Source organism: Urocitellus parryii, unplaced genomic scaffold (assembly GCF_045843805.1).
Source record: "Urocitellus parryii isolate mUroPar1 unplaced genomic scaffold, mUroPar1.hap1 Scaffold_173, whole genome shotgun sequence".
NCBI classification, from domain to species: domain Eukaryota; kingdom Metazoa; phylum Chordata; class Mammalia; order Rodentia; family Sciuridae; genus Urocitellus; species Urocitellus parryii.
The window spans coordinates 35097-48729 of record NW_027552206.1 but is presented as its reverse complement, the minus strand read 5'-3'; the positions used below and the strand labels follow the sequence as shown (position 1 = coordinate 48729).

General features: G+C 37.6%; 1 protein-coding gene across 1 annotated transcript in view; it reads right to left on the bottom strand.

The window, feature by feature from the left end:
- LOC144251730 (broad substrate specificity ATP-binding cassette transporter ABCG2-like) overlaps positions 1-12797 on the bottom strand; it is a 61582-nt gene extending 48785 nt beyond the window's left edge. The window contains exon 1 of the mRNA XM_077794493.1: positions 12623-12797. Within this exon, the coding sequence (XP_077650619.1) occupies positions 12623-12797 (175 nt within the window). The remainder of the gene's footprint in view (positions 1-12622) is intronic.
- Positions 12798-13633: the final 836 nt, after the last annotated feature.

The window sequence follows — 13633 nt, the reverse complement described above, 5'->3', positions numbered from 1 at the left end:
CTCTATTCTTTCCTGGATTCCATGAACTAAAAACTTTTCATCCTCCATGCCCTTTCATTGTGATGTTTATGCCTTTTAATATCCCTGGAAGCAACAGAGAGAGCCGACCATGGAATGAAATCTCTGAAACCATGAGCCATAATAAACTTTTCCTCCTTTAAGTTAGTTTTCTCAATTATTTTGTAACAGTGATGGAAAGTTGATTAAAACAAAAAAATTCCAAATTGTTTACAGAAAAATTAATAATTTTCTAGTGGACAAGAATATTAAAGTTTAAGAAGGTTTAAAATTAAGTATTAAAATGATTAAGTAAATCAAACAAATAGTGAAACAGCTCAAGGCTTTAAGGCAGATACTGCACATTAAGTTTATAAATGTTTAAAATGTTTCACTAAACAGTTTATGAAACAACCCTGAAACAATTTTAATTTAATTTAAACAGAGTAAGAACTTAAGGTGAGCTGAGCTTGTAAAAGAGTTTTGAAATGTTAACTGCAATAAACCTAGTTTTCATTTTTAAAAAACAAAGTCATCCATGAAGAGAAAGTTCTTCTTTCTCTCAGCTTATGGTGGACTAGCTGCTCCAAACTAATCATTCTCCTGAGAACAATAGAAAAATAGACCAAACAGGGGCCAGCAGTCAAAGCAGCCAGAGCTTGAGGAACCAAAATCCTGGAAATGAGGAAAAAGCACTGGAGCAAACACAGCACCCACTCTTTCTTCACCAGGCATTTGAACACACATACTATGCATGTGTGAGGCAATATAGGACCATCAGGTAGAAGGAAACTTTCAGAGAGGTCTTCCTGAAACCGCTGCTATTTCAAACATTTTAGCAGACTATCAGCCAGGAAGACAAAATTAAAAGTTGTGAGCCAGCAAAGATAAGGAGCCCTTAAATTCCTAGGTTTTGAGATCCCAGATGTCCTGGGAATATAGGCAAACCAAAATAGACCAGCCTCTGCTCTAAGAAAGTGATCTGCTCAGAATTTACAAAAAGAATGTTAAATATACTCTTAAAGGTGATATCATCAACTTAAATTATCAATAAAAAATTACCAGGCATGCCAGAAAACAAAACCTAAAATTCCAAAAGTGAGAGCATGGAAGTAGACTCATAGGTAATCCAGACTGGAGTTATCAAACATTGACATTGAAACACCTGATGAATATATTTAATAAAATAAACTTAAAAGTAGATAATCACTAAAGAATAATAATCTTTAAAAATAAAATTTAAGAATTAAAGGTGATAAACAATATAGTGATGCACATCAGTAGTACTAGCTACACAAAAGGCCAAAGCACAATGGTAATGAGTTTGAGGCCAGCTTGGAAAAAATAGCAAGACCCATTTCTCATAAGACAAATAAGGAGACTGAGGGTATAACTCTGTAGTTAAAACATATGCTCAAAGCCATAGGTTTATTCACCCTGAGTTTACCTAACTCCATTTGTGTCTCTTTGACTCTATTTCCTCCTTAGCTGTTTTTCTCTGAGCCACTTTTTTTTTCAACTAGATACCTTGGATTCCAGAACAAAAAGCCTGATTGATAAGTATCTTTATCACAAAGGACCAAAATTGCTTCCCTGAAAGCCCATCTAAAAATATTAAGGACCTCTTTAAAAATTTCTAATTTTATGGACCGTGTTATGAGATTCACAGAGCATATCAGCCCATGTAGATGCTGCCCACTACATGGGAACAGTTATTTTGCAACAAAACCAAGTCTGCCCCACAAGAGGAAAAGTCATCTCATAATAGATGCTAAATCACCCCCTACAATCAATGACAGGCCTTCCCAGAGCTTCACAGAATGAGTCTGAGATCATGGCCAATTGCATCATGGCCTGATCAGGATGATTTTACTCTGTGCAACCCCCTCTCCCAGTCATACAAACCCACCAAGACATTGCCTTTGGTCCTCTTTTCTATAAAATCTTCAAGTTGCTGGCAATCCCTTTAAGACAGAGCTTTGGTTACTATACCACTATATGTGTTTGTCCTGGCATGGCCACACTGATTAAAATACCTTTCCTACCCTTCAAACTGCTCTGCTTTTTTGCATATTACAAAGGGTGACCCACATTGGTCTGTCTAGACCTCTGGAGCCAGACCCTGTGTCCTAGGACTCTTGTAACACTGGCTACAGGTCTGGCCTTTGAAGGTACTTTAGCTTTTGTTTTCAGCATGAGATGATTAACTGTAGGATGTTGGGATAGAGAAAATAGCTAAAAACCAAAAATAAAACAAAAACAGGTTACTAGGAAATGCCTAGGGACTGAGGGGGAAAAATTAGGGCCTCTTTAAAAATTTCTAATCTTATGGCCCCTGTCACATCTTTTTGGGGGAGAGGGTCTGTGTACATTATCCTCTCCTCTGCTCTTATTGTATTCTAACAAATGAAACCACACTTTAACTTTATCGAAAATTGAAACATAGGTACACTAAAATGGGTTGGAAATCATAATCTATATCTTATATATATATTATGGTAACTAAAATTAATAAATATTATGATTATATCCTTACTATCATTGTTTGGCTGTATTATATAATTATATGTTATATGCTTACTGACGTTTTTATAGATGTTATACATCTGGGATGATGGGATAAAATGGTTTAAAATATCTATTGATGTTAATGCCAAGTCATTACAATTCTCACAAGGAATTAGAGGACTCAAGTTACTGTTAGATGATTGCTTCATATTAATGAACAGGAAAAAGAGTGTAAAACTTGGATTTTAAATTATGAAAATAAGTCCATTCATTGAGCTGCTGTAGGCTCCCACATCATTTTAGAAGGGCTCTGGAATGTGAGGTAGGCTAGACAGTCATAAGCAGGTGGGCAGGTGAAGGGCAATGAAGAACACCAACAAACCGGAAGAATATTAGACATATGCATTAGAAAAAATCCAGGAGTCATAGGACTAAAACACAGGCAACTTTATCATAGTAGAAAAGACTGGAAAATAGAAACCAGAAGGTCCTCTGTTCCCAAACTATAGATAATTATAAGCCTGAAGGGAACTATCACTTCAAGACCATGCCACAGCTACCTCTTATCACCAGGTCAGCACCAAAACCATTTTGCAGCCACCCCTTTTGACTAGGTCATCATGACCCTCACATAGAGAGTTCACTGAAGGCTACACAAAGGGGTAATAATTTAAGGGGATATGAGATAACAGAACAAGAACAAAGGGATCCAAAATCATTGAAAATTCTTACTCTATAAAGGCTGCATATCATCCTCCCTCAGAGTAGGTTTCTTCAGTGCTTATCCTCAATGTCTGTATTGTCACTTTTTCTGATAAATTCTTGTTACCCTGTGTGATTCATTTGAAATACTTCTTGTGGAATCACAAGATATGGTGGTTGAAGACCCCTGAGGTCACTTTACTTTGTGAGTGGGTCTCTGCTGAAACATGGAGAAAATGACAAGATTTTGGATAGAAAGGAAGGGACTCTATCATGAAAGCTCTGCATGCTCAATGAGAAGCTTGACATCATTTAATCAGGAAAGGTTCAAAAGAACATACTAGTTGCTGTGTGGAGGATATTGGAGAAAGGGGGAGCAAGTCTGAAGGTATGGGCTCATTAGCAGACTACTGGAAAACAGGGCATAAATGCTAGGATTAGAGGGGTGGCCCTTGGTACTGGTAAAAAGGACGTCAAATTCAAGGGCTCAGAGGGATGAACTTTTACTGAAAACAGACAAGAATGAACAAGATTCTCCTGGATGGCAATCCTCCCCGTCTACTTTTGATTTTTGTTATGAAATAATATGTTGCCCTTAGGTTTCCTTAAATTCTATTTTAGGATAGGAAAACTCTTTTTCTCTCTCCCCTTTAAATTCTCCATCTGAAGTCCTGGAAATTAAACTGAGTCTAGGCTGCATGCAGTGTAGTTCAGTGTTAGAGTACAGGCTTAACAGGGCCTGGGCAAAATAAACAAGCAAACAAGGAAATAATAAGAACAAATGTGATAGATTAACAGAAGAAAAAATTTCTCCTGTAAGTATGCACAGGAATTTTGCAGTGATTTGGTAAGTGTCATCTTGTTAGACAAGGAATTCTCTCCTGAGTGAAGAGCTGACTTGGAGAGTTAACCTTAGAAATGGAAACTTCCTTCATATAATGTAAGCATTCTTTGGAAAAGGTTATTTGTACTGTATTTGTAGAAAAAGAGAGGTAAGAGTTCTACCAGTGTCTACAGCTCTTACCTGCCTTACATCAAAAATAATCCAAATACCAAAGAGAGATAGATACTTTGGGGAGGCATTCTTTGGCACTCTTCACTGCAAACTCACTTTTGAGAGAGCATCAAAATGTGAACTATTTTTAGAGCTGCATCAATGAACTTACACTATCACAGTTTTGAAATTTAATATCTTCATGGCTCCACCATTTTCAGAATTGATATAAAAAATCTTTGTCAGTAACCTCCCATTCTTTGAAAGAGATGTTTGGAAATGCTTGTAGTTTATCATGTTGAACTTTAGCTTTCAGATAGAGACAGAAATAAAATTAGGCCAGAGAGATCAGCAAAGGCCATAAAGGCTGAGTATGCCTGTTCAGGAGCAGAACCTTAACCCTGGAAGCCTGGAGGGCTCTGGATCACAAGGTTCCTTCCCCACCCTCTCCTCTCACAATATGGACATCCTGATCCTTCCTGAACTGACAAGGAACTCAGGAGAGCCAGTAGGGGATCTTGGAAATTAATGACTCATTACCAAAGAAGAAAACGTATGCTTTGGTAGAGCGTTCAATCCACACAGTTTAGCCTAATATTTATTGCTGTTGTATAGTAGTCACATATATTAGAAATGTGATAATGGCAAAGAGTAAACAGAAAAATTCCCCCTCTGTCAATGGAACTGTATATTTCAAAATGATAGAAGAAAAGATGTTAAATATTTTTAACCAAACACATTATAAATGTTTGAGGAAACAAATCATGTTTAACCTGATTTAAACATTGTACATGTGGACAAGTATTAAAATGTCATATGGTAACCAACTAGTATAACTTTTAAGTTTGTGTGTATTAATTAAAAATAAAATTAATATGAATTTTAAAAAATAAAAAATAAAATTTCAACTAAAACCAAAGGACAGAAGGAAAGTAAAATAGAAACCCCAGTGCCAACAACAGGCTCAGAGAACCACCAATCTCTTTCCTGTCCCTTTCATTTTTCAAATCAATCTGAATCCTCTCTTTAATGGATGCAAATGAACATAAAATTCCATATGACTAATCTATTTTCTTTCTATATTCTCACAAGACTTTTGCCCACATTAGTTTTAATCTGTGATAGAAAACCAAAACCCAGACTTCAGAAAATATTTAGTCAAATTATAGTTAATGTAACTAACATTAAATAAAAATTACTGTGTGTTTCATCCCTACTGTTTTAATGTTATCTACAACTTGGTCAGCAGTTTTACAGAGCACACTGAAATATTCCTTTCCTAAAGCTGCTTATAAAATGGTCCTAATCTATGGTACATTATATGGAGTTAGAGTTCCTCCTGTCCTTTAAATTTACTAAACATGTAATCTGATGAGAATAGCTTAGCCTCTCCAAACTTGTTTCTTACCAGTAAAGTCAATTCAGTAATTACTAATATTACATTATATTGCATGCACTCGAGATACATTGATGAACACAATATATCCCAGCCATCAATGAGGTTAACTGTGAAAAAATGTCAACCAAGAAAACAGGAAAAGAAGACAGATGGTCAGGGAAGGGCTGTCTGGTGAAGCCATTGAGCAGTCATCTGAGAGTAGCCACCTGGAGCAACAGTGCACGTCCAAGTGTTATATTAAGGAATAATAAAGAGGCCAGACAACCTTGAGAATGAGGAGGAGAAGAGGATAGGAGATGAGGTCAGCAGAAGAATAGCTCAGGCTAAGCCTACCACTGACCACAATAAGGACTTTAGCTTTGACTTCAAATGAGATTGAGAGGCACCAGAAATTTCTGTTTGAAGGAATGTCATATTCTTACCATGTTTAAAGACTCACTCTTACTTTGATCAGGGGTAGGGATGCATCAAGAGACCAAATAAACTAAGTAATAATATGTACTACATGAGAAGCCTTACCATACATTTTACCCCAGTGCAACACCAAACATATAACATTCATGAACTATAAAAGCAAACAAAGAACAAGGTTTCTCAGACACACCCTTAAAACTATAGCACTGTCTCCTGTCCCACAAGATGGAGGTGGATGTGGGGAATGCAGGAAACTCTAGCAGGAGGAGAACCTCATTCCCACAGCAAGAGCCCAACCCAATAAAGGCTTTATATGGGTTCTTCTTTACTGGGGAGGAAGCAGAGGTTGCTGGAGATTATACACATTACAACATGTTTCACATGATGATGTCAAAATTAGTGGATAGAAATTGAAGGACAAACATAATATTTGCATAACCCAAGGTTATCAGGGTATCATTTTAATCTATATTTTTAGTTGTAGCTGGACATAATATCTTTTTTAAAAATTTTTTATGTGGTGCTGAGAATCGAACTCAGTGCCTCACGTGTGCTAAGCAAGTGCTCTACTATTGAGACACAACCCCAGCCCCGTATCAGGGTCTCTCTCTCTCTCTCTCTCTCTCTCTCTCTCTCTCTCTCTCTCTCTCTCTCTTTGTTACTGATGATTGAACTCAGCAGTACTTGATCACTGAGCCACATCCCCAGCCCAATTTTAAATTTTAGTTAGAGACAGGGTCTCACTGAGTTGCTTAGCACCTCACTTTTGCTAAGGCTGGCTTTGAACTCACGATCCTCCTGCCTCAGCTTCCCAAATTGCTGAGATTACAGGTGTGTGCCATGGTGCCTGGCTTGGGTATCTCTCAAAGGAATAATGATAACTCTTTGAGATACTGTCAAACATCAGCTTCACCACGATTAACATCATCAATAATAATATACATCAACATCACACACTCCTGATATGATTCACTATGATTTGCTTCTTTGGTATTAACCCCCAAAACAAAACCTTAATCAAATCATTAGAAACCATCAAACAAATAAAAATGGGATGCATTCTACAAATTAACTGACCACATTAGTGTTAAGGTCATGAGAAAAATAAGGCTGAGGATTTGTCACAAATTGAAGGAAACTAGATATATAGAAGTTAATTGCAATATGAGAACCTGAACTAAAACCTGGACAGAAAAAAGATAGTGAAAAGACAGGGAAAATTTAAATAAATTCTGTACCCTCTAGCATTAAATTCTAATTAATAGTATTGATTTAGTCAGTTAATTAATAGTATTTTAGAATAGGTCAATGTTAATTTACTAGTTTTGAAAATTGTACTATAGTTGCACAGGATGTTACCCTGCACTGATTGTTGCTACATTTCAGTAAGTCAAAAATTACTTCAAATGTCTGAAATATGATATGTCAAGAGCCTTGTAAGGTTTTGAACAACCAATAAAAAAAAAAGAAACCAGGTTGCAGTGAAGGAGGAATGAATGGTAGACAAAGAAGAGAAATCAATAAGCATAAGAATAACGGGTGCCCTTCATTAAATGATCTTTCAAAGAAAAAAAAATTACTTCAAAATAAAATAAAATAAAATAAATACACAAACTTTTTCAATGTTTTTAATAGAAACATAATGTCAGATTTAACATGCTTTTTTTGTTCTTCAATTTTTTATAATCAAAATCTATAAAATCCAATGAAACCTGGATCCCAGAAAGCACATTTTTTTAAAGAATAACATATCAAACATAGCTCTTCCAGGTTACTGTGGTATATTTGTTTAGCTGAAATTAAAATGATATGATGCTCAATAAATTTAAAGGGATTTCTCTGTCACTCTGAGAGAAGAGTAAGTGCAGGAATTTTATAGTCTTGTAAACTTTCAGAAGTGTTTGCTTCTCTTCCATTTTAGGTGGAGAGTGTTTGGAAAGGGCAGCAATTGCTTTTTGTTGAAAAATTCAAGCCACTTGAATTATCTCTGGGCATAAACCAATTATCAATGTTAGGCATATATTGCTAATATGATTAGTAGGGGAGCCTCTGTTTCACAGCTGATATTCTGTGAAGCACATTCTGAAGCACACCTTCCTGGGTGAAGTCTTATCTCTGTGCATGTAATCAACACATAATGACTGAATTGTAGCTCCAGGGGAATAAGATGAGCTTCCACATCTACAAATATGGAACAGACATAATTATCTGGAAAGCCTTCTTGCCTTTCTTATTTTATTTCATTCATTGATTCATTTTGGCAGCTCCTACTTTATTAAAGCTCTGAGTGATTCTGGGAATTCTAATTTCCTCATCTATAAAATAGGACTAAAACACTGACTTAAAAGCTTAGTGTGAGTATGAGAATGGCTGAAAAAATAATTGCACAAAGTAAGAATTCAAATGCATATTAGCCTCTTCAAAGACACTAAAGATTTTTTTTCCAATTAATGGGATGGTTGAGATAAAGTGAAATATTTTATTCTTCTTTCTGTGTATTCTCTTGTCCTTTCTGACTTTTCCATCCCTTTTCCTTTTCACTCTAGGTTACAAGAAAGCAGAAGAAACTGACCTCCTGAATGAGTTAGGTTAAGTTCGTATATTTATTTAGTAGATTTTTTTTGTACTAATGGCAAAGAACCCAGGGCTTCGTGCATACTAGGCAAGCATTCTACCACTGAGCCTCATTTTCTCAGTCTTTTTATATTGAGGCAAGTCTCAATAACTTACCTGAGCTGGCTTTGTCTTGTAATTTTCCTACCTCAGTCTTCTGAGTAGCTGGGATGACAAGTGTGCATCATGACAACCAGCTAATCTTTTTTCTTCCTTTGTAAGTCACTTGCCTCCATTGGCTTCATGGGAGATACAAAGGATTGCAACTTTCTAGATACTTCCCTCTCATCCTTCCCATTATGTAGATTAATTTCCAAATGCAATCTTGGTCTAACAACTCATTTCTTGCCAGTCCCTGCCCTAAGTGCAACAAGATCTTTCCAGTCAGAAATCCAAGCGATTAAGCTAGTGATCAACAAAGTGCAGGAACTCATTAAGCAGGATCTTTGACCTAACAAAATTTCCTTCATTCTTCCTCTGAAAATAAACTTTTTCATTGAGATCAGGATAAGAGCAGAAAGTGGAGTAGAAAATTTGCTCTGTCCATAACCATCACCCCGATTTTAACAGCTGTACACTTCTACCTGCCAAAATGATGCTGTTGATCTCCATAAATTAGACAACTATGTAGCTCAAAATTAGATATTCACCACCCTTCTCAGCCTACCAGTGAATGGGGAATAACTGCTCAAAGTATGGGTCTTAATGAGAGAGGTTGATGGAATGTGCTGCTTGCACAATTCTGAATATATTACTAACCACAGTGTTGTACACTTTAAGTAGATGAACTGTATGATACATGAATGTTACATCAACAAACCATATTGAAAAGAAAATAACCATGAAGCCAAAATCATCTGTCAACCTATGTTTCATATCTTGAAGTGAGCTGGGCATCAATAAAATTTTTAAAGAACAAATTTTAGTTTCTTGTAGGAATATATATATATATATATATATATATATATATATATATATATATATAGTGTTTCCTAAGGGAATTCCTACATAATGGCCAGAACCTGGAACAAGGATGCCTGATAAACATCTGTTAATAAGAATCTGTATGTTTTTGATTTTCACATTTCTACAATTATGTGAGAAAATGCTTAGAGGCAACATTATATATATATATTAATATATATATATATATATATATATATATATATATATATATATGTTAATCTAATTTTTGGCATTATAGTTTTCTGTATTGCTTGAATTTTTTCAATATTTTTTATGTGCATTGTGATAACTCAGATAATTTTTTAAAGTTAATTGTTAAAACTCATCTATCCACAGAAAAATTACAAAAAAGAGCCCAATGCTTCTTTAGCAAACCACCCGATGTTGTAGACAAACATTATGTCCTTGGAATAAGAAAAAGACAATATAGTGGTCAATACATTCAAAATATTAATGTCAACAAACTTCTCTACTTGTAGCAACTCCCATGCTCAGTAAGATTTTATCCATAACATATCAACTGCTTATCTTTACACATTTGGAGACAACTGCCACATTTACCTTAACAAACCCACCCACAAAACGCTACAAGATCTGAAATCAATTGCTTTACCACCTCATTTTATGAAAAACCACTATGAATTGCCAGTTTGTATTTCATACTCATTTTCAAGCGAAACTGCCAGAGGCTTCAGATGTAACAAGGACTTAGACCCTTCACTTGTGCTTGCAAATGTACAATGGACAACTCAAAACAGGATGAAAACTTTCTCTGGACCAGTCCCTAGGATTCTGGGAACAACAGATCTGATCAATAAACCTCTCCTGATGAGAAGAAAGTACCCTAGCAGGCAAGAGCACTTATTCCAGACAAGGACAATCTAACCAATCTTCAATAATGATCAGCCATATGGTTCAAATACTGATCAACCAGACCGCAGTTTGATCAAGACAAGTGAACTATGCATAACTTGTCTATAATCTAGGAGCTCACGTCAGTACTCCTGAAGACAGGACCAGAAATGCTGGTCCCCTTTGTATTCTTATATAGCTATGCTAACTAAAGTTCCTTTCCTGCTTTTCACTATTGCTCTTTCTGTTTGGTTTCTGGAGCATATGGCTATGTTATAAGCAACAAGGCCTGCTTTACATCTGAGGCACCTATGAGGTCCCTTTTCACCCCAATTCTTGCAAATACACCAGAACAATTTCAAACATTTTGCTCAGAGTAACAGGTATGAGTTTATTAGAAGGGGTAGGGAAAGAGAAAAGGAGAGAAAAGGTCCTCTCAGAGATTACAAGGACAATGTGACCCTCCCTGCCCTATTTAACTGGAAGTCTCAGGGAAGTTTCCAAAGAGTCCTGCCCAGGTCCACCTTCTGACTTTTGACTACAGCATAGGAACTGAATGTACTGCCTGGAGGAGAGATTGGCATAGTGCTCATGGAGCTGGAGTTTAAGCAAATTGAGTCCCAGGTTTTTGCATGAATTTTCTGCTTAATAGGCTTATTGCCCTTTACTAGCCATTAAACAAGTTTTCTTTGTGAGGATGTTGGTTGCCACAGCGATTGGGTTGGTAATAGGGAGGATACAGATCAACAGGTAGGGTATAACCTGATCTTTAAAAAAATTAGTTTTCTTTGGGGGAAAATTATGGCTATGGAGGTTTTAACATTTTTCAAGTCCCTATCTTCCAGGTGTTTGCCTGTCAGACAAGGCTCCTCATGGTTTTTATTCATTCTACATTTTATTCTCTCCTTCTCAGGACTCTGGCTTTGGACTTCAGTACCATAAAATCAGTCATCTCTTCTGAGAAGTGTGCTGTTTTCCAACAAAATGTGCACACAATACCCATCTACCTTTTCTGCCACACAAATGTCCTCCTCACTCAGCTTAATGGAGGTTCAGGTGAACAAGGGCTTCAGTATTAAGATGCATGTGCCCAGAGGTAGAGTGTTAATAGTCCTCAATATAAAGGTTGAGAGGAGTCAGCGCAAATAGTCCTGAAGCAGCAGCTTCCACTTAGTAATGACCTCAAACATCTGTGCTGTGGAATGCATGAAGAGCTTTCCAAAAGTATCCCAGGCTCCTTGCCTGGCTGTCACTTTCCCATGTCTCCCTGAGACAATTAAAGACCCCATAAAATCAGAACCTCTTAAGAGTAAGAGAATAGAATCTCTTAAGGGGGAAAATGAGACAGCAATCTCATTTCCTCCCCCCAAAAAAGGTAAATGCACTCCTAGGACCTCATCTCATAGCCTGTCAAGTCATTAAAAGTATGGTATCACTTCTTCACCACCCTCTCACTCTCTCCATCTATGGACATCAAAATCAGATGCATGGCAGGGGTGTAGCTTAGGGTTAGAACACTTGCCTAGCAACAGCAGACCCTGGGTGTCAAGTTCAGAACTGCAGAAACAAAGAAACAAACAAAACCCCATAAAGCCAGGATGGCTTCACCAACGTATCTCCAAAATAAACTGCACAAAAACAAGAAATCTGTTTTGGAATTGCTGCCAAAGGCAAACCAACTCCCAGAGCCTTTAACTTGTTCCTCAGTATGATTTATGCTTTCACACCATCTGTGTTCTCTCATAGCTTCAGGTGCTAGCCCATACCACCAGCTTTATAAAGGCTGTGCGCCCAATAGGAGAAATATAAATGCTCCCAGGCTCTGAACTGACAGCCCATTTCTCCAGTCTGAAGTGTGTGCACAAGAAAAGAACACCCTTTGACACTGCTCAAAACCAGTGAAAATTCCTAGACTCCACGGAACGCATCCCCGAAATCCCTGCACTTGATAAAAACGGGTCCCTGTCCTTCTTCCAAGAGCCAGTCTGACACTCTTGGTCAGAACTGTTTCTCCTTTCTGACCCCAGCAAAAGCCCCAATACAGCCGCCCTGAGTATCAAAGCTCTATTGATCCACTTTCAGTCCTACTGACAGAAGTAACAGACTCCTGTCTCCAGCATCATGCCTTCCTCAGTGGAGAGGGCTTAGTGTCTCTCGGTTTCTTCTTGGGAGGAGACCTGTGTGGACTCTGGACAGAGGCTGCAGCCCAGCAGAGCCCTTCTCTGGGATGACCCCACCGCGCCCATTTGCCTGGGGCCAAGCACTCACCGATGTCCACTCCTGAGCAGGAGCAGGGCTGCTCAGCTCAGAGTTGCTGGTTGCCAGAACCTCAGGGACCAGGCATAGCCCCATGAGGCTCTGGCTTTGGGGCCAGAACGCCAGCGGTGCCTTTCTGGAGGGTCTCCTCCCCAACTATCTCTCCAACCCAGGCAAGAATGGAAGAAAAAAGGCGGAGTGTGTTCTGGCTGATTACAGCAAACACCAGGACTTGAGAACCCTGGTCACCAAGAAGACTGTCACAGAGCATGCAGGGACCAAACCAATAACTCCGTTTTTACAGGAAAAGTGAACAAAAGGTTAATACAGAATAGGATAGCACAGGTGTGTGGTGTCCCTGTATGCGTGTGTGTCAGGAAGCAATGGGATGTTAAAAAGCCCAGATGCTGTGACAGGACCACTTTACTTCATATAATTTGCTTTATACCGCAGACTGGAGTCCAATAAAGAAATAATTCATTTGCTTATAAAGTTAACAGGTTAACCAGCTATAGTGGCACAGCTGTATTCCCAGCTACAAGGAGGCTGAAGCAGGAGGATCACAGATTCCAGTCTAGCCTAGACAATTTAGGCTATTTCAAATTAAAAAAAAATAGAAAAGGGCTGCAGATGTAACTCAGTGGTAGAGCAACCCTGAGTTCAATCCCCAGTATTAACAAAATGAATAAAATCTTAGTTAATTAGCCCTATTATAAATACAGTGGGGAAAACATTGATTAGGCATTAGTAATAATTAACCTGGAGAGTCAGTATAGTAAAGAATGTAACATTGGTCCTTGCATTACAGCTTGAAATATCAATTCTGAGAGTTCACCATGCTCAATTTCTATAGTCATAAGGATCTTTGGTTTAAGTAAACTTCTTATTGAAGTAAATATGTATACAAACAAAAATGTAGAAAATCTTTGCAG